The 22,771-nt window shown below is 36.9% G+C and overlaps 1 protein-coding gene across 1 annotated transcript in view; it reads right to left on the bottom strand.

Annotated features, from left to right (window-relative positions):
- TMEM47 (transmembrane protein 47) overlaps positions 1-21,755 on the bottom strand; it is a 53,899-nt gene extending 32,144 nt beyond the window's left edge. The window contains exon 1 of the mRNA XM_085319452.1: positions 21,668-21,755. Within this exon, the coding sequence (XP_085175578.1) occupies positions 21,668-21,755 (88 nt within the window). The remainder of the gene's footprint in view (positions 1-21,667) is intronic.
- Positions 21,756-22,771: the final 1,016 nt, after the last annotated feature.

The following is a 22,771-nucleotide window of genomic DNA, read 5'->3' as shown; positions in this document are numbered from 1 at the left end:
TTTTCAGTGTCAGGGATGCAATGAGAGTACTGAGGTCATTGCTTTTCTTTTATCGCTTATAGAAACATTATACAGTCTCACAGTTTTRTACCCTTCTGGGACCACAGTGGGACAAAAGCCAGTTGCTGGCACCAGTGCTGCTGGTTTTGCACAGCTGCTGGAGCCTTGGCTGTAGGTAGCATATGCAGAGGCACACGGAGAACAGATGTCTCTGGGAAGCTGTGCATTTTGACATGAGCCCAGTTACAGATCTCTTCACTGTGCATCCTTCTGTCTATTAAATGACTTCCATATTCCAGCCCAAAATGACTTCTATATTCCAGCCCTGTTCTGAGTAGGATTCAACTGTTTAAGGGGCCCGACCAGAGTAAAAAATGAAGGAACTGATTCATGAATGGATGCAGCCTGAATGTGCAASGAGCATTAGGAAGTCGGGGAGCTATGTGGTGGGTGCTTGCCTTCACATGAAAACTTCTTGTAGGTTTGGCACTGCAGGTCTGGGGTCCAAGAAAAACACATTCCTTGGCTGTGTTGCCGCTTATGTCTGGTTCTCCATATAAGGCATTTGAGATCCAAGAATCGACTAGAAACAGTGGCACTATACTGAAAACAAATTTCTCAGCACTGTGAAAGAGGAGCACGAGACAGGAGTTGATTGGAGGAGTTTCTTCTTTTCAACCTACATCAGCTCTCCTCCCACGGCCCTGCCTCCTGCTTGAAATTGTATGCCTGACACAGAAATTCTTGGTGTGAATGTCAATGATTTTACAGTAATAATGGGCCAGCCTCCCATTTATACCAATTCACATTACATTGTTCTGGCAAAGTGCCGTGATATAAAGGTATCCTGTTACAAAAGAAAGCCCTGTCTGTCTTCTTTTGTGCTTAAGAGTACCAATTCTTGCTCTGGAAGAAGCAGTCCTATATTTTAGATTCAATGCCTTGGCAGACTGAAGCAGATGTTTCCCTTTTTGCACTCCATCTGGCAGAAAACAGGGTTGGAATCAACCTGACAGACTGCCAAAAGAAAGTTAGGAAAGGAATAGAAACTTTTAAACACTGCGGATTTTGGCCCACTACCAGTGAAAATAGATAAGATTTTCAAAGTATTTACCCATAATTCTTCATTCCATGCTGTTATAAGTGAGTTATTCAACTTTGTGATATAAAACCGCCCAAAGTTTTAAATTTTTAAGTCTATTTTTTTAAAGTTTTAGTTTTATGGAAATTGTATAAGTGACATCCTTGAGAGTTGAGATCAAATCCAAACTGGCGGTGCCATAATTATTTTCAAACCCTGTTGAACTGTGTGACAACTTTAACTTAATGCCAGTATTTCTGCTTAGCACATAAACATCAGATGGTGCTGTGCATGAACAGCGTACGTAGACATGATAAACTAGCGTCTCCGTATTGACTTGGAGTGACTCCATGTCCCTGGCTTCAAAGCTATGCAAATTAAGGCTTGTCATACTGAATTTGTCTCTCCTGCCCACTCCATGTAAGAAGCAAGAAGAATGTGAATTTCAAACTGTAGCAGAAAAAAAGCGTTTTTTTTTTATTTTCCAAATTGATTTCTTAATTAAAAATTAATGAATTCTGTGGCAAGAATAATGCTTCCCCGTGTGGGGAGGAGACAAAGGACTGTTATGAGAATTAGCAATAGCCATGCAGTTCAGAGACAATAATTACTGTCAGATATTCAGTGGCCTTCCTATCTCAAAGCATTTTAAAATGACAATTCTGATTTCCACTCTACACTTTGGTTTATTTGTTGTGTTAATGAGCTATATGCATTAATTCTTACCTTTTGTGGGTGTTACACTTACTATTGAAAGTTTTAAAAGACAATGCAATGTGTAACAGGGTTATAATAATGTTTTAGGAAAACGTCTGAATCAGGCAGGCATTTCATACCTAGAAAGATGGGAACTATGCCTTTTTCTTGCTTCTGTGTATACTGTGTTTACTTTATTCAGAAATAGAGTACAGAGAAATTAAAAAGATACAACAAGCCCTCAAATCTTTTTGCACTGTTAGCAAGACTCTTATGAAAGTAGCAGAAGTAATAGGGAGAAATGCAGCAKAAAGTTAAGAACGCTGGAAGTGGAAGCTGAAGCAGGATGGGGATTGTATGTCAAGGATCTTGAACAGAAATTGTAAAAATTTAAAAAAAAATAGAAGACCAAGAATACCTATAAAATTATGAAAAGAATGATTATATACAAGTAGGTATTCATAACGTGCAAGAGACTGCACCAGATTTGAAATGCTAAAACTCTAACTATTGAAGTTTCAATGCAATACAATGGAATTTGTGGTCCATCTGACAATGTTAAGGGTATTTAGTTGTAAAAAATCATATAACTGAGCTACTGAATTCAAAGATTTTAAAAATTCTGGGTATCTTTCATATATTAGATATTCTACATGCTACCTGTTACAGATGGATTACACCTAAAAACATAAAAGTTTGATGCTCATTTTATAGGCATAGTATATTTAAAAAGCAACATTTAAAGGACAGCAGAAAGAACAAAAGGGAACAYCTGGAGTTTATTTTTGATGTTGTTCATCGTTTGGCCAAACTTTGCAAATTAAGGCTTTAAGAAAAATATTAGCTAGGATAGATATAGGTGCAAGAAATTCTAAATTGTCAAAGTGAAGTCTAATACTAGTGAGGTCTACTACTCAAAGGAAAACACAGGAAACCATGAAAAGACCAGCACTAAAATGTTCGTGGTGGCATCAGAGAAGATACCACATCCAATAACACTGATATTGTAAATATGAGGATGACAAAATAGAGAAGCAATGGGACTAAGCTCATAATTCGAGAATAAGAAGAGCTATAAAGTGGGAGGATAAAGAATATTTATAGAAGGAAAGACATCAAAAACTGCAAAAGATCTTAAATAATATATATTTCAAGCAAAAGAGGCAGAATGAAGGAGATGACATATCATGCAATAATGCATCCAGGTCACCTAGAAACTCACTGAAGGTCTTGAMTAAAATGCTGTTGCTGAAAGATTATTCCATATTTTTAGGTGTGGTGACAGCAGTAAAAAAGTATGCCAAAGTTGAATCTGCACTTAGGTAAATCTGATTAAATTGGATTTTAAATATAAAATTGAAACGGAAACAGCTGTCACCAGAATCRAAATATTAAAAATACCAGTACTCAAGGAGGGAAATATGGAAAAATTCAATGAGACAATGCAGTAGCCTATTAGCACATTAGACTTTTTTTTTTTTAATCGGGCTCTGAGAACTCTAAACAGTGTGGCATTGCCCATAGGATTACCAGTCTTACAAATTCTTTACATATCCACCAAAACATGTAGAAGAGAGTATAAAGCAAATTGTCCTGGCATGTGCAAATCTTTCAAGGCTCTTAAAGAGAGAGTACAAAACAGAGGTGATACTGCCAGCACTGTCTTTGCTTTAAACTATCTTAATGSTTAGAATTAAGGTGCTTAGATTAGCACTTAAGTATTAAGAAATTTAATATTTTTAAAGATTTAATTCAAAATTGAAAAATATTACTTGYTGTGCATTCTTATATATGAGGAATAAAGATAAATAAAGGTGATAAAGATGTRCATGGAATTAAAATTGAAACCATAATGTTCAAGGCTCTTCAGTTCCTTGGAAGATAGTTTAGTGTTAATGACAGATACTGATAAAGTGAGGGACAGGAAGAAACCCATTCTAAATTAAGATTTCTTAGTGGAAGACCGAGGGTTTATTTCCAGAAAATTTTTATGTGAATGAGGCCTAGAAATAAGGACCAACTTCTTAGCGCAAGAGTCACCTCACTGTTTGAAGCAGCCAAAGAAGATAAAAAGGGGAGTGGAAGAGTAGAAAGGAAGAAMTATTAATATTAGCTTTTTATGTGTTTTATATGCCAAATTTCTGCAAGGGATATTTAAGCTCTCTTTCTACATGATGTAAAGACCAATGCAGAGAGCACTTGGTTTTGGTTTGGAGGAGCTATGAAGACTAAGCAACATTTTTACCCTTCTTATATCTCAGAATTGTATATTTTCTGCCAACAGCAGCCATCCAGAAGATTATGATTTTCTAGATTCCAAAGTACTGTAATTCAAACAATATACATTTTATAAAGCCAGAAGGGATAATAAAGCAAAAATATATGATTAAGATAATTTTATATTAACAACAACTTAGTTGAGTAATCATCAGTTATTATATTTCACAAAGTGAAACTGCTCTGTTATTCATATTCTGCTATTTTATCCATTTTGTCACTGTCACAGAAATACTGCAAAAATATCCAACGCTGATTAGCTGGCCCAAAATCTTTCCACAGGGGATCAAGACGAGAGCTCCTGAGAGTTTTCCACAGCTCCTGAGAGCTGGATGTTGACTCTAGTCTAAAAARAGAATTGCAAAAACCACCAGCTATTAGGTATTTCCTCTACTGTCTGTATACTCTAAGAAGTTCATTTTTGTTATTTACTGCTACCTGCGTACTGATAATTACGCTCAATAAATTGGTTCCTGCTATTCCTTTCTCAGATGGTTGGGTAAGATTAGCCAAGGCAGAAGACACCTTCATCCTTTCAAAAAAGGTAATCTATTTTCCCAGAAACACAGGCATTCATTTAGATGAAGAAAGTGCCTGACAGTCTATTTGAGTTGCAGTGCTTTTTAAGCACCTTTTAATGTGCTTATTTGTTGTGGAAAGCAGTGTAAATGAAGGAAAAAATTCTTATCTTGTGTTTTTACTTTCCTTCAAACAAACATACGTACACACACCACACTGAAAACATATATATGTTTAAAAATAATATGCTTATAAATATATAGCTATTCACACAAACATATATGTATATTTTATATAGAGGGAGAGAAGTGACTATCAGAAATTCACATCCCTCTGTCTTGATATGTTTGATTAAAGTCCCAGAGGAATGCATAATATGGAAATAGTAGCATTGATCTCCACTTCTCCCTTCTATCTCCCCTGTTGTGTTGCAGAATCAAAGATTTCATTTTGACTCTAGTAAAAATAAATGTCTGCACTCGAGCAGGGCAGTTCTAATACAGCGACATGTATCCAGATGCAGGACCTATTGAAAGCTCCAGTTTAACTGCATATCATTTTTTTAATATTTTCATTCATAGGCAATGAGATTTAGTGTAACTCTGTCAATCTTAATATAGTTCAAGATAAATACATCAGAAGATTTTGGTCTGTGTATACATGGGAGAACTTTTTATGTTTGAATATAAATTCTRTTACTTTGTGTATTAATTTGGATCTCCTGAAACAACTAAGATCAGATGCCTTAGGCACTTTGAAGTGTGAGTATAATGGAAGTGAGTTTTAATTACTCAAATCTCACCTTTCTTGAGTTGTTACTATCCGTGCTTATTTTAAATGTGTGGGATGAAAAACATATACTATGGGGCAAACTTACAGGGAGTTGCCTTAAATTAATTATTATTAATATATCTGCTTGTGAACACTTCGGCATTCTAGTCCCACCCAGATAACTATCCACGTGAAGGGCAACTATTATCAGGAATCCTAATATTGCTGTCTTCTGCCAGACTTTGACTGCCAGCCAAACTTCTTTTATAAAGGTTGATTTAATAGTTTCAGACTTGAACATTGTGCGTAGATCTGCTATCAAATGGTTACAATAGAGAAATAGATTACAGTGCCTAGCTATGAAATTCAGAGTAGGAGAGAAAAAGGAACTGTCATTTATGTTAAGCATTATTCTCTAAAACAGTTATGTCTCAGGCTTTTGTCATGTTAGGAATTCGGTAAATTCAAAATTACAAGAAATACTTTGACAAAAAGGTAAACAGGACCTCAACGTTGGCTCATCAACACTTTTGTTTTTTAATGGCAGTAATTTTGTGCAGGTAATAGTGTGTACACATGTGTTTATGCCCCAGTGATAGTCGTATATGCCACCAGTGGTTGCCTCATTCATCTATCTTTTCAAGGTTATAATGTTCTAAATCTTTTACTAGCATAACAGATATGCCATTTGACTAAAACCAACGACTCATTAGAGGAATCTTTCTTTCTTTCCTCCCTCAACATTAATGATCTCTTCAAACATTTATCTTGTCTCAGGCTAAGTATGGGCAATGCTATATCCACCTTCAGTATCATACATTTGGTTTTGTCTTTAGAGTAACCAGAGATCTGACATCTGCAACTCATCTAGGTTGTTGTATTCAGGTGGCATCAATTCACCATTCAATTATGTGCTGTTTCCCTTAAATGGATAAAAATAAATATAAATAAAATTACCGTGTCTGATGATATGAATCCAGTTTTGACAGAAAAAGGCTCTATTTGGCTTCCCATAGAGTGAGTGTAAATGTAGTCAAAGGATTTTCTGTGAGCATATTTTACATGTTGGGGTTCTCCTCAGAGCTTGGAGGAAGTAACCCCTCACCATCCCTCTGGGCATCTTTAAAATTATAGATTTAGTCCTGCATTGAAACCTGAAGGTACCTCTGGCTGAAGGTGTCCCCATCCAGCCATACAAACCGTTGTCATTTGTGGGAGGTGGTGCAAATGCTCTTAACCTGAGCTAAGGTTAAGGCCGCAGCCTCTGGCGAGAGTCGGGATTTCACACATGTAGAGGAGGCGTAAATYGTATTTTGCCCTTGCTAGAGAGGACTTTTCGTCTGGGAGACAATACAGAACCAGAACTGTAGAGCAACAGGACTAGGATATGTGAAYCTCCTGTGCAAGTCCCCGTGCTGGGCTCTCATGCAAGCAGCCACAGCAGATCCAGAGAAGCAGCTCTYGGGAAAGCGTTGCACAACATAAGAGTTGCAGAGTCTGCTCTCTCCCAGGAGCAGCTAGTACTTTCAGACCTTGGAATGGAGGATTGATTTGTTTGACTGTGCCCCAAAATAATGGGATATTTTTTTCTGTATTCACTTGTCTCTTGTCTCAGTTTTTTTGTTGTTTTTTTTTTTTTTTTTTTTTTTTTAATTGAGTGTTGCTGTAACAATTATCCTTTATCTGAATGTTAGAGAGGAGCTTTTAAGCTCTTAACCTCAGCTTGTCTGGTTTAGGTATCACCACTTACTGTTCTGATGTTGATTTCAAATATTTCAATTTTCTTTTAAACATAGCTTCTTTGCAACCAAAGGAGACATTCTTGATTTCATTTTCTCCTCCACTAAACCAAGAGTAACACAATGAAAATTAACTTATTTGAGGTCAGGCAAAGCATCCAACGTTCCCATGACTTCAGACATGGGATGGTCTATAGGAAAATTGTTATGACTTATCTGTACCTTTTAGTACAAGCTATAATGAAGTTAGAGAAAATAGTGTGACAAAAGTCTGGGACTTCAAAAGAGAAGTGAGTGGAATATAAACAACCACACTAGCTATCAACATTATGCAGTGCTCAATATTACTCACTGAGATGAGAATTTGCAATGTTCTTCAGAAAAAAAAATCATATTCTGCCTATTGTTTAAAAAGTTTCTTGCAAAAGTTTGAACTTGTGTCACAATAAAATAAGTCATAAAAGATACTTATTCCCTGATTGAATGTCTTATATGATTTACTATTTGCAGCATGCACTTCAAAGGCATAGTTCAGAACTTGAATTAATACTTCGTTATATTTCTTTCTAATTCCTACTTTTTTGAAATCTAGTAGTCATGAGTAGCTTTCAAATGGATTTTGGGATTTTCCATGGGATTGTGTGGTAGTAAATCTAATTCTCAGAACAAATATATATTGGAGATTGTTAATATTTTGTATAAAAGTTTGCCAAAAGTATTTTGATATTACCAATCCAGATCTAAAAAATCCCCCAAATTTATCTTCAATAGTGAAGATATTATTTATAAACAGTTGGGTTTGGTTCCTGTGTCTAGGTTTGGTTGCTCAGGATATCTTTTGACAAACAGCTTTTTAAACCAACTACCTTGCTAAGCTGCTTTTATTTTGCTCATTTGAACATAAGCCTGGCAAGGGTGATTATCATAAATCTTGGAGCCCTAAGTTGGTATTACTTAATTATCTTTGAAGCTATCTACAGTTGCTTACATCTAAAGAGAAAGCTAAAGGAATAACTGCTTTCTTTCCTTTTAAGAATTAGATTAGAATTAATGGTGTAAATTAAAAGTGAAAGATCTGAACCAGATAAAAGGAAATATGTCTTAGCAGACAAGCAATTATATAATGAAAAATATTTTTTACCTGTGAACCTGAATCACCTTTGCTAGTTATGTTCAAAAATAAGTTAGATACACTTTTGCTGGCTTGTTGTACAGGAACATCACGCTCAGCCCAGGAGATTATAATGCATGATCTGCAAGATCTTCCCCAACCAAATAATCAAAAAGATTTAGAAGAAACATAAACTATGTCAGATCAGTGAATTTTTTCATTATTGTTCAGTTGGCACACTCTGATACACCACTAAAACTGTTTAAAAGAGTATCAACATCTCTCATTCTGCTGAAGTACAAACTTTGAGGATTCTTCTATGTGGGCTCACTGCTCTCACGCAGATTCCTGACACAGATTAAGGGGTCCCAGACTGTGGTATGTGCACACAACTAGTGGTGCAGAGCCAGTTCAGAAATGGAAAATGGTCTGACAAAGAGAAAGAGCTGCATCGTCCTGGATGCTGCCTCACTGCTTCTAATGCTGAGGCCTTGCAGAAAAGTCTGCAAAGTGTTTATAAACTTGTCAGGCAAAGCRATGTACAGGAGGTCCCTGTTATTAACATCTCCTACATTATAGAGGGTACTACATTTCCTAATATCCCATCCATTTAAAATTTAATTTATATTTTAAGCAAAAACAGGTGTATTGCAGACTCAGGAAATTTTCCTATTCTTTTTGCTAATCTGGGTTCTACATTAGTGACTTAAACGCTTTCTGTTAGAAAGAAAAGAATATGAAATTTATACAGGATGATAACATTTCCTTGTGATGATATCACAGTGCTTTTCTGTGTATTATTGTTAAACAACAGGGATACATTTCTAAATGCTTACATCTACATTTTTCTTTCCTCAGGTTTTTGTGTCTGGTACTATGCTTAGAGAAATGAATTATGTGTACCAGCCTGGATATTTATTCTCTTCAGTTACTTGACAGGCAACAATTCAAAGTTGGCTGTTTTTGTGAACGTGYAGTCTTCACATCGAGGGGATCCTTTTTAAACATTTGACTCTGGAAGTATGTGTTTGTAAACGAGAAAGCCTAYATATATTTGCAAAAACATGACTTTATTTTTCAATRTTTCGTAATGTGGCAGTTACATTTAGAGCATGATTTTGCGTGACAGCATCATTTTCTCATATTCATTTGTTGCATATGGTAAATTACAACTCCATTAACTCTCATAGCAGAGAAAATATGAGCACACAAAGGAATAATAAATATAAACAGAGCTAAGTTTCCACTGAAAACAGGTTGAGTTATAAAATAACTCAAGAGAAAAATCAGAAGCTTTGCTTGGTTTTGATTTTTAAAAGTAAGATCTAAAAGACCTGTTCTTATCTGTTTTCATGACTTGCATGTAGAAGAGTTTAGTCTCTTATGCACAGCTGTAGGCTGGATTCTGCCAAACCAGAAAACCATGTCCCATTTAAGACTGTGTAAATCCATTAGAACTTCAAAAAGGCTTCCACTTAGCTTCTTCATTGTATAAGGAATTTTTAGGGCTAACATGCTGAATGGAGTAGCCATTCAGCACTGAAAGGAAATTCAGGGCGAAGCTGAAGAACAAATTTTCCTAGCAGCAAAAAAAGTCCAGTAATTTCATTTTAGCCATTGAAACAAATTAAAATCCTCTTCTTGTTGGCTGCTAGCCCATACTGGGTACAGAGACCTACTGCAAAACTTAGTCTAACTGTCCCTCTCCCAAGTCCTACTTCTCCTACACCAGCTTCACATACAGCCTCCTCCTTTGCAGCACAAGTACTACTACCTAGTGATGGAAGACTGCTGCCCTCAGCAATGATACCTGAACAGCAACCTCTTGCCTCTCCTCCAGATAAGTCCTGTGCTCAGAAGTCACTCAAAGCAATCAGCAAAAACTCCCATCTCACAKACAATCTATGTATCCTGTTCACATAAGTGCAGTTTTCTTGCCTTAGTATTTGTACAGCATAGGAAACTGCACCAAGAAGTAGAATCAAAGTTGCCCGGTTAACTACTCATTTAACCTGTGCTTTCATTACTGCACATGTAACTTTTTTTTTTTTTTTTTTTTTACATCCAAGTGTATTATTTCCATAGTTTTAAGAATGCACTATATTATATGATCTATTCTGTATACATTGCCTTGCAATGCCTAGAGCTGCAGGCAGAACTGGGCAGAGGCAGATTCAGCTAAACTGGAGAGGAAGAGGTAGCTGGGCCAATCTGGTACAACATCTGAAGCAAAAACATTCCCCACACCGGCCAGTAATCACAAAAGGTAGACAGATGCCTAAGCTTCTCTGCTGAATCTATTCTTGAACACGGTTGTTTCTGCTTTCTTTTGAGTTTGAGAAACATTTTACAATAGGGATTACTGATTTCTTCAGTTAAGGTTGCAGTTCACCTAAGGTCAGCCGTGCAGAACAGAGCCTAAACGTTGTAGCATTTAAAGCTTAATACAGAATGGCTCAAAAATCCAGTATTTCAAATAAAACACCAATCTGGAAACAATTCCTGAGTTAAGATGCATTAAGCTAGCTGTGTAAGAACAAATGTGAATTACTTTCTCCTAAGCATATCCAAGGATATTTTTTGCTTCTTTTTTCCAGATTATGCTGGGACAGGATGGTAAAATGAAACAAAAATATTACTCATATACATATATGGCACATTAATCCCTGATTCCAAATCTTTAGCTCCATGTTTAAAATATAATCCACACTTCCAGATTTCCTTCACATGCACATATAAAACACATGTGAACATATGCATTTACATAATTAGTACCCATAAATAWTTAAGAGTTACTATATTTAGATATGGATTTGCCATATAACAGTTTTCAAGCCATGTTTATAGAATTACATCTATAGTGTAACCTGCAGAAGGACTGCTAATGAAGTGGAAAAAGAAACCATCCAGTATTTGGTGATGAAAATTGCTTTACAGTGACTGATTGTGCTAATCAATCTTCCCCAAGTAAATCACCACTAAAAGATCGTCGATAATTATAGGATCTTTCCCTGTAACTGGGTAAGAAGAGGAATAAAAATAAACTCTCTCAGCAAAGCTGTCCTCTTCAGTAAACACAGCAGTTTGCATTGCTTCCAACATGTTGGAAGGAAATTTGGATGATGTGTCCAAGTTGTTTTAGCTTTCAAAAATATAATTCTTGTGCTGATTGGGCTGACACTGGCAAAATGTCCATTAAAGCTAATGTATTCAACAGTCTTCACAAGTCATCTACAAGCAGGTTGTGAAATTACTAATTTCTTCRTGATTCACAAAACTTTGACAGCTCTTATAAAAATGTGGATATTTATGGCATTTTGCAGTTTAAAAGAATGCATTTCTCCCCTTTTCCAGTGTTCWCAAAATTCTCAGATAAAAGTAGGTTTGGAGACCAGTGTCAGTAGGAAACACATCTTTTTGATAAAATTATTAGAAATAAATAAGTATAGGTAAATCATTAACATTGTAAGCTAAGCAASGCAAATTCAGAGTTTGTGAAAAGCCACAAGAAATAGAAGATTCTTAGAATCTTCTGAGTCTGAAGAAATAGAATTGATCYGGCTGCAATTAGAAGTTGCACAAATATGATGCGAGAACCTCTGCAGAGCACAGCAGAGCTCCCCTAGGGGCAAGACAGAAACACTAAGCACTGGAACAGGGAAAGCCGCTGAAGGAGTTGCTCCCATGCCCCCTGTAAACGTTATTTGTCAAAGTTATGCAAAGCTCTGGGGTCTTTTTAGACCTAGGGTTTCACTTAGCACAGACAAAAGTCTCTCAGCTCAGGGGAGCTGAGAAGGCCTCATGGATCAGGCTCCCACTCAGCACAYATCCCAGGACAGAATTCCCAAGCTGGGTCACGGCAACATGCCATCTCTGGGATGACAAGGGAGCGCTAGAGAGGCAGCAGGATCATACATAGCATGTCAGTGCTATGAGCCACTGCTGTGCTCTCGCTGCTCTGCTGGCTTCGTGCCCACTTTTAATGTCAGGATAAAATTCATTTTCAACATCGTCAGCAAGATAGGGTCCAACTAACCAAATCTTTGGCCATAATCTACCAAGGTAGTTACAGTCTTGTGGGACCAGATAGGCTGAACAGCCTAGGTCAAAGCATACAAAACCAGGAAATAAATCATTTTAGCTGAAATATTTAGCTGAGGAAGGTACTTCCATAATAATAATGACATTCGGGATGCACTGCAGGAACCTCTTTGAGAGCAGCTTTCTCACCATCATTAAATTAATGAGGGATGGAGAAGAGTAAAAATGCTTATGTTTACCCAAAGCAAAGTCCCCTCAACTAGGAAGCAGGATCCCAGTAAGGAACCTATCATGCATATCTAATTAACCACAGGATACTTAGATACTGCAGTGATGAGTGCTACAAAAACTCTAGAAAAGAGAAAGCTCAGAAAAACCTACAGGCTGTATTTGTCAAACCTTATCTGAGTGTTGCTCTCAGTTATTATTATACTTGTGACTTTATTTTATAGTCATCCATTACAATGAAGTGGAAAACTTCCAAAACTTATTCAAAAAAAAAAAAAAAATCAGCTTCAAAGGTTGCTACCACCCATAACATTAAAATGCAGATAACATTTTTCAGGATGAATAGCTCACAGTGCACCTTTGTGTCGCTCCATTAGTCTACTTCACTTATCTATCATTCTTGAAGACGACAGGAAGGTCATATATCTTATTCCCAGCTCCAGAACAAATGCTTCTCTGGCATCTTTGGACCTTTTCTGTCTTCTCTTGTGATTTGTAGCTCCTGTATCCCACTGTGAAGATATCACATTGCTATGTGAGGGTAATATCAAGTAGTCATGAGAGATGTTTTTCCACAAGTTGCAGCTATCAATGGTGGAAATTTCATACAACATATTCCTTCATCCAGTTTGAAAAGTGCTTTTTTATCTTTTACATTTTCTACTTGGGCTTGGTATTACTCCTCCAAGCTCATTAACGACATTTCAAGTACTGAAAAATAAAGCATAGCATGATTCTTCTACATGAAAGAGCTTTTTGAATATATGGGTGCAAAGATTTGTGCCAGCCTAATTTCTAACAAAACTACTTCTCTGCCCTTTTAAGTTTTCCTCTGTGAAGGCATGGAAAATAAGGCACAGTTGCTCTATTTTTTTGTATTGAAGTTTCAAGCCAAAACTTTCCCTTCAAAAGGTGAGAGAATTTCCTGTTTCTCTTCAATTTAGGATAGGCGTAGCAATGCATATTTCCCCTTTGTCCTTGTGGAACAAGCCAAATATCACACTTGAAAGCAATACTGAGAGCTGATGAGACTTTTCTGACTGCATTCTCAACTGATGCAAGATTGATGTCACGTATGGATGATGGCATTGACATTTTCTTAGAGAAACCTGTTCTCCTCTTGAGTTTCTGTTGCTGCTCATTGTCCTCTCTGAAAGCTGCTGCTGAAAACTAGGTCTGAAAAAAAGACACTTTGCCAACAATTTATAGCCAGTTAAGAACTCAGATTTGATTTTCCTCAGTGGGCCCTTATTTTTCTCCTTCAAGATAGTCTTTGACAGTGTCTGAAAGACCTAGTTACAACCTTCAAAGTCAAAACAATTGACAATTTTAGAGATCAAAAGCCACAGTTTCTGAAGGCACTTCTCTCAGTGTACCCAATAATAAGTGGTACATTTCCACCTGCAACATACCCTTGTCAATAATCAAGCTCATCCTGATGATATCGGCAAATAAGTCAGAAAGACCATTAAGCCAGATATCACTGGACGCATTAAGATTAAAATTGTTAATGTGCAGCAGATGTTTGATGTTGACTTGTTATTATTCACGCACCAAAAAAGCAAATTAGAAGAGTTTTAAGAGTCTGCCTGACACAAAGTAAGGATGAAGGAAATGCATAGTTAAGCCTCAGCCTTCAAAATATAAGTGAAACTTAGCATACCAAGAACATGCTTCTCCATGTGCTTTAACGTACTTACATGGTCAAATTTTAACTCCGTGTCTCCAACACTTTGTTGTAACTTCTGTCACATCTTTATATAACTGTAAGGTATAATCTCAGTCAGGTTGAGATCACATTTTGTGCTCCCAGCTTGCAGATCCTCCAGGTCTATCAGGCAGCTTTCATTATGGGCAACAAAGCAATCACTGCAGAGCGGGCTAAAACATTTCCTTTCACAAGTGCTGAGCAAAGCCTGGTGTGCTCTTAATGAAATCAAGAGACAGAGACCGATATCTCTGATGGCAGCTGAGAACAGAAATCATCCATCCACTAAAATAGTCTCCCAGCTTTTATGTTATGGATCAGCTTCAATAAGATATAATATTTTGTTTCATGAAAGATAGGTGTATTGCAATGGAATTCTTCTGATCTTTGTCAGGGAATTTACTTCAGGTTGCTCTCAAATTGCATTCTGTTTTCTCAGCACATGCACACAACTCCCTGTAAGAATTTTCCCCATTCTTCCTTCATAAAAGTTCCCTTTTCTCTTAATATGCTTAAAGAGGAATTCAAATGTGCTGGCTACAGTAATTGGCAAGTATTCCTGCTCTATTTAAACTCACTCTTAAGTGCCTAATATTACAACATATATATTTGAATATATGGAATTGATTTGTAAATGAAAAAGCTAAGAAAAATCTGAAAAGTTTAAATCTTTTTCATTCAGATTAAGAATTACATCACAAGGCTTTGTTTTTCTCCCTTAAATCCAATGTTAGACTCCCATCTTCCCATTTAAAAGCAGCATTGGCTTGCTAGAATTTTGTTTTAAAGTGAACAAGATATTCATCCACAAAGCTCTAACAACTTCTGTAGATAACAGTAAGCCAGTGCTTGTGAAATGAAGTGAGCTAGATACCTGACACAGAACTCTAGTTCCTGAAGAGCTGGAAGCTTACTTGCACACTACCCTCACAACATGACGATTCCGCGACTTGAAGATTGAAAAAGACCATCTAGTCCACACCCCACATCAAGTTTATGGCTGGCAATTTCAGCTGAAGAAAGTCTTTAACTGCCTTGTAACCTCCTGTTTCCCACCTCCTTACAATGAAGATTCTCCAGATCTCTCAGGTGAATTTACCGAGTGCTGGTGGTGTGCTGAGAACACACAAACTCCCACATTGTAGCTGGGGAGCAGGTGGCGCATTCCTAATAGCAGCACCATGTGCCAATCTCAGGCTACACACCATAATTTTACCACCACAGGTCTAATTGGACTTGTATAACACAGGCTTTCAACCAGGAATTGCTGTAGCTGTTACTGAAATATACTGAAACTTGCTTCCATTTTTTTTTCCACTGGAAAAAATATCTTTTAATCTGTATTAATCTAGTTGGATTGAGCTGTGCGTCCTTCCAACCTAATGTTGTAGTGCTTCTGCAGAGCAGCCATTACAAGAGTCTACTTTTTTCTTAGTGCCAATGAAGATTACAGGTATGCATCAAGATGAGGAAGAACGTGGGTTTTAATGCCGACATAGTTTTGGAGATCTCTAGCTCATGCTTTCCATATAAGTCAGGTAATGAAAACACTGATACTGTAATGACTTCAGTTTATTTTCTAAGAGATTGAAGTATTGTCATGGAATAATTTGCCTCTCATGAAAATATGCAGGGAGTGAATGTGCTGCAGTACAAAAGATACTTCCACGGTTATGGATCATCAGTACTCTGCCATCATAGACTTTTGTTGAAATCCAGCAGGTTCCAACTGGGCCTCTTAGGACTTCTGGGTCAGGCACTGAGGGGAGCCGGTAAAACCTACAGACACTGACTCACACACTAATATACTGTGGGTCACATATTTCTTCTGGCCAACGGAAATTCTTCAAGCTCACAGTAGCTTGAATAGTAGATAAGGACTCTTTAATGTGACACCTGTCCTCATTTATAGCAAATCAGGGATCAAGCTGGGGTCTTTCAGGATAAAAAGTGGAGCTACCCCAATTCAAGGTAAAAAAAAAAAAAAAAAAAAAACCTAAAGCTTCTGAATTTGGGATGTAAAACCTTCACTTGAGCTTTGGAGTGAGCATGCAGATAGAGCTAAACCACACATTCCTCAACACCTTATACTAGTGCCCTGTTAGGAGCACATCAGGCACATTTCAAATTCTCATTTGCCTTTAAAAGCCAACTTTCCTACTTTGTGTATTGCCTCACCTACTTCCATGAGACAATTGTGGAGGGACGCAGTGTGGGGTTACTAGCCCTGTATCCCTTAGATACAATGGAAAGAAAGAGGGCAAGTTTGTAACCTACTAGTATTGACGTTCTTTGCTTTGGAATCCCACATCTGCGATTAGAAGCACAGTGCACAGCTGATATATGGGGCTGTAAAGTGAAGTGCAGATGGAGTTATTCCTTTACTACCATTTACTAAAGAACAGGATGATTTACCAAGCGCCTCTGCAGAGCACTCCAAGGGCTTCTCCACTTACTGCTGCCACAGGTATTTTAGAGGCCACTGCACTGCTAGAGATCCCAGCTTTTGGAGAAAGAGAAAAGAAAATCTTGTCATGCTGGGGATGGCCCTTAACACAGGCTTTTTTTTAAGAAAAAAAGAGGGAGGTGTAGAAAAAAAGGGGGGAGGAGGGGTCTTGAAATTCCCTGTGCTTTCTGCTGAGCGTGACAATAACAGCATAGGTAGGATCAGTGTGAGTTGTGGGTGAGTGGTGGAACGGGGCCTTGCTTGGTCAGGGCCGTGGCTCTGTCCACCGCTCAGGAACAGGTTGGTAGCTGAGCTTTTGTGTCAAGAAAGTAACTTGTGCCGAGAAATAGATTTAAAAAATTTTCTTCTTCTGTGAGGGAGGGATCAAAGGATAACCAGATCACAATTCAATCACCGTTTTTTCCCCCACAGGCAAACATTTTCTGAAGGGACACTGTTACCACCTAGCCCACAGGGAAGTGGTAAGGGAGACAGTGCCCAGCAGAGAAGAAATACTGTGCTGGGCCATGCAGCAGCTTGCTATAGTATTTTAAGTTACCCATGCATTCAATGCACAACTAAACTAAAAGAAAGTTTAAAAATTACTGAAATATTCTCAGCTCAACTACGAACAATAAAACTTCAATCCAAAAGCACTGYGCACATGATTTTTTCATAACAACAAAACCTAGAACTTCTTATTCAGACCTTAAAGGCTGAAACTCTTAGGGAGAATACACGAGTAGACCTTAGCATAAGACAAAAAAAACCATTGAAATTAAGATACGTATGAAGTTTTGCTGAAGTAAATGGGTACAGAATCTGCATTTGTTCCTTGCTTCATCAGGACTGATTTTCAAGCTAGAGTTTTATTTAGTTTTTGGGTTTAAGATAATTTATATAGATTTTTTTAAGAAGGAAATGGTAGATTTAAAAAATATGTTCAATATGGAAAATATGCTATGCTGCGAACTAAATCTAATGTGTTATTGGCCTAACCACAGCTGGCATTAAAAGATTTAGACRTTTCAGTATGACTTTTTCTAATGTATTCTACAGCTTACAAATCCATAGCTTCCGTTATGCTGTGTCCCCTCTTTTTGCGCATTATGCTTTACTCTGAAGTTTAAAAGGAATTAAGATATTCATCCATCAACAATTTATAGTTCTTTGTAGCTATATTTATATTCGGATCAAAATATGAAGAAATGTACAACACTTTTACAGCTTCCAGAAATATATTTGGAAGAGTGATGAGTATGTGAAATGTTAATATGTGATAATGACAAGTTAATGGTTTTTGCAGTGAATCTCTGATTTTGTTGGTCTTCACTGTTAACTGTCCTTTGGAAGTTACAGAAACACTGAATAATGATGTAAACTTCTTTTCCTTTAAGCCTTTTAAACACTTATGCAGCTTAGGACCTTATTTACATTTTTAATACCAATGCTTATAGAGATGATACTAATAATACTAAGTACAGAAAGTAATTAATAGCTCCATTAAGTTAAACTAAAAACAGCTTTTGAGATGCCGTAATAAACTGTTTATTCTAAAAYCAATATCAAACCATTTAGAGCCTAGATTTCACCAGTCTTGAAGCTGTTATTTGAATGGTAAAACTCTACTCTAAATTTACCATGTTATCACTGAAAGGTTACCAAAAATACTGCCAAAACTAGAAGACCACAACTTAAAAAGGTCAAAACACCAAACTCAGCAGAAGGAGCCTAACAGCTTATAGCACTTCTGCTTTCCTAGTACTTTTGGTAGTGTATCCTAAAAGTGTAGTATGTCTTGCACACATCATGTGTTCAGGTTTTTTTAAAAAATAAAGTAACTCTAAAAATCTGCTCCTCCCCAGAACATCACAGAATATATTTCCATTTCTTAAATTATGAGAACTGTATGGATGTTTTTTAATTTTTAATCTTCTAAAGAAAAGAAAAACTCTCTCTACCAAYGATGCCTTACTTAAATTTGTAAATTTTACAGCTACTGATTAAAAGTGTATGAGTTTAGAGGTCTGAACCAAATACTCAGCCTGGAGTACTGACATCAAATTTTTGCAAAGGGCCTTTAGTGCTATTGTAGTAATTCATATGAGMTCAGAACATATCCCAGTGTGTAGATTTTCATGGTCTGTACCTGTAAGTAACTGTCCGTCAACTTGAACATGTTTTAAACGATGTAGGAATATGAGATTTTGCTATGGTTTCTATAATGAATGAGTATGTTTCATCAAAGCTATTAACACTAGTATGTATATATTAAGGTGAAAAAACTAATAGGGAAATAAACCAACAAATTATTCTGGAATACTTCAAAACTCTGTGGAAATGGATTAGGACTCAGTACAAGAGATGACACCACGGCATAAATGGTTTTGTGGTTACAGGATTAAAAAACTATTGACTTTCATTCTCTGTAACAAGATGAATAATAATGCATTTGCTACAACCATCAATAACTAACGTGACCATTTCACTAAACTTGCATACTAAATGTCTCGGAACGCAATTTGCTATTAAAAAGAGAGCAGAAAAAAAAATTTAAAAAGAGAGAAAGAGAGAAATGGAGCCAATAAATAGTGCTGCAGGGCAGAAATCAGAACATGAGAGATTGAAAGGAACAGCCTCCATTGAGGTACTCTTAAAATGTGCTATCTTTTCAATAAGTTGTGTACTTTGTCACTTTTAATGTTCACATCTGCTTTAACAGGGTAGCAATAACTTTCCTAAGGCTTCCCAATAATAGCAGAACCCCAGTATAACCCCAAATTGCTCATGTCAAAACATGAAATAAACTGACCAGTATTCTACTTTAGGGAGAGCACAGAGATGAAGTTTCAATTCTCTGAATTAGGATACATATAAATAGTCTTTCACCACCTCTCATTTAAGAGCCAAAACTCCTTCAAGCAGTGCAACTCTAATTCAACCAGAGCACTTAAACACATGTTTAATTTTTAGGGCATGCAGTTTCAGGGGGGGGTAAACACATACTTAGGTGAATTGATAAAACGCGACCTTTATGCRCTCCAGCCACAAAACTATTGGCCTTAAAAAAGGAATGAGAGGGCTGATCATTTGTTTGTGTCACTGATCATAAAAAGCACCTGAAAAATGCACATAAGCCCACTTTAAAATCCCTCATTACTAATAACAAAATAAACAGACAAAAAGTAACACCCTCCTTTCATTCCATTTAGTCAGTTAACTACTAAAGGCAAAAGCTAATGTTCTATGAATTAGGTGTTATCCCATGTAATAGCTGGCTTCATGAAGGTTATTGCTATTGTAAACCATAGTCAACTGTTTAGAAAATCAACAGTGTATTAAAAAAAAAAAAAAACTTTAGAATGTGTGCAACAGCTTCCCTGKCAAATTGGTTGTTTGCTAACAATTAGTGACTGATTCTCTCATACTCATACGCAGAAGGTGAGACCTGCACTACTACTTTTACAGTGGTGAGTTGGCTGCTTGTATTTCTAGGCTTCTTGGTTTCATACTATAAAAGTACCATTAAATACACTTAGAAATCATATTTTTCAAGCTGCAAAAGCAGTTTTGAGTCACTCAATTTAGGATAATTGCATAAGATTATAATAGCAGAGGCTGATATTTGGTATGTGCAACATCTTTTCCGTGACAGAAATCTGTCCAAGCAAATACAAAAGGAGAAAAATGTTGGCAGCAATCTAAACGTTAATCAGAATTCCATGTACCTATTTAATGCAACATTTAGAAAGAGTGCAGAGCTGGGTGAGTTACTAGTTATCCAGAGGTTTGGGGGATTTGCATTTTCTTTCCTTGTACTGCTTCAGTAATGCGCTATTCATTTTGCTTCCAAGTTAGGTTAAAGTGTAGTCTAAAAGCTATTGCATCTCCTGTCTTCCTTGTTAAAAAATTTATGAGAACTATATTTCGCCATCTATCAGTACGCCTTTTCATCCATTCAGATGACATGAAGCTTGGTACGTTAGAACTTGTCTCCATCTCTTCTCTCTGTCTCTTTAACTGCTAGGAAAACACAGTATAGGCATTAGGGAAGTGTGACGCATGTGTAGCCGACTTTAATGGACACTGTGGAATCTCAGTACTTCTAACACGTATTAAGCCTTCAGTCATCAGATAAAAGACTGTATCTTATCCTACTGGTTCATATATGGGTGAATCCTCTGCTAAGGGTCTGATAGCACTAATATTATATCCTAACTGGAGCTATTCTTTGTGATTATGTTTATAWAGATTGTCTCAGAGCTGTCAGTTATGAAAATGCAGACTAGAAAAATATATAGCAACAATGGTTTCTGTGTGACAATACTAGTCATGCTTTGTCACAATACATTGAGTCCCTTATCTTAAAAAAAAAAAATGCAACTCCTTCCTCTCTCACTAAATGAGTAACCAGGAGGTATTCATGATTAGATGATATTAGAAACATTTTTCTCTTCCAGTTAACCTGTTAAATTAATGATCTCATGAAWGCATAATAGACTTTAAATTATGCATAGAACTAACTATATATAGGAGAAAGAAACATGTTTCATGCCTACATCTTGTGATAAWTTGATCTATAAGGTGTATCTATTTCTATATGTAATAAATGTGCACATATATTAAAAAAAGCTTTCAGCATAACACAGCTTGTCTATGTTTCCTGCACAAGCTTTGATTTCCACCTTTGATAAGAAGTGACAGTAAAATGGTCTGATTCAGCCCGATTTTCAGCATTCTCTTAAACACAGCTGTACTGAATAACTAATTCTTAAAAAATAAACTCTTCACTAGTTCAGCTGAGAAGATTCACACTGGAGCTTGCTACCATGGCTGAGCAAAGAGACTGGTATCTATGTGTTTAATGGCAAACAAAATATATTTTGTGAGCTTCGGAATCTTCTAGACTGAAACATCTTGCTCAAAATCAGAGATTGGATTCTTTTTGAATGTGCTCCATTGCAAGTAGAAAACACACTGATAACACACAGGGTCAGAGTGGGAAGAATCAAACATGAGAAGCAAAAGCTCAGTGAATGCATAGCTGTACGAGACGTAAACTTCACGATCAGCAAGTTCTCCAGAAACATCTGGCGTGCTGGGACCGTGGCTCTGAGGAGTAAGCGGTCAGTTTTCATYGTGGCGCACACACCACTGTGATGCAATGTACTCATTTCCATCCAATATAAATGACTAACGTCTTACTTACAGATGATAAAGGAAGTRTTTAGGGTTATCGAAAGTAAAGACTAAAGGAGTAAGAAGAGTTCTCCTACCAAAGCTTAGGCAGATGGCTTGGACAAAGCAGAGAGAATATAAACGAGAGGGAAAACCCTACTGAAAGCTTTATGATGCTATCGTGTACAGAGAAAGGACACCCCTGCACTCAGGGGCAGCTGAGCCTCACACCCCCTCTTCAACCTTCCCTGGGATCTTCCTCTCCGGCTGCTGGGCCCCAGAGCCTGTTTAAGGTGGAGATACTTCTGTCTCGTACCGAGCAGGCTTCGTACAGGCAACAAGTCCTTTCCCTGATGTCAGTGTCACACATGGAATTTGTTCATGCCTCTGAGCTAGACCCACTTCAAACAGGATTAGACACAGCAATTAAAATGCCAGCAACTGCTCTTTATGAGTCTATCTACCGGGGAAGGAATTTGGGAGGACAGGGGTGGGAGGCTGATGCAGATACTTCTATTCTAGTCTCTGCATGGGTTTTCAATACAAMTGTATTTAAATAAGTAAATTTCAGACAGGATATATGTTCAACAGTTAGCAAATCTAAATTACCTTAGATGGGGATACATAAATCATCAAAAGCAATTCAGCAGGTAAACTTGACCAGAAACTTAGTCTTCTGTTTGTTTGTTTGTTTGTTCATTTATTTTGATCAGAACACATTAGTTGACAAGRTTTATTTCAAATAATTTCCATTTGGTAAAAATGTCAAAGCTGTCAAAGCACACTGGTTTGCCATTTTCCAAACAGAAAAAAAACCTGATCATTTCAAAATCAAATTATATTTCATGTTGAAGCTTATTTGTAGCAAGAATTAAATCAATGAAAGGAGAATATGATTGAGAGATCCTTATACTTCAGATCAGTAGACATCTGCTGATCTTGTTACATGATACTGTTTCATCATCTCTGGCCTAGA

The sequence above is a fragment of the Rhea americana genome, unplaced genomic scaffold, assembly GCF_003343005.1.
Source record: "Rhea americana isolate MKP2758 unplaced genomic scaffold, rheAme1 scaffold_59, whole genome shotgun sequence".
Taxonomy (NCBI): Eukaryota; Metazoa; Chordata; class Aves; order Rheiformes; family Rheidae; genus Rhea; species Rhea americana.
This window is presented reverse-complemented; position numbering and strand designations above follow the sequence as displayed.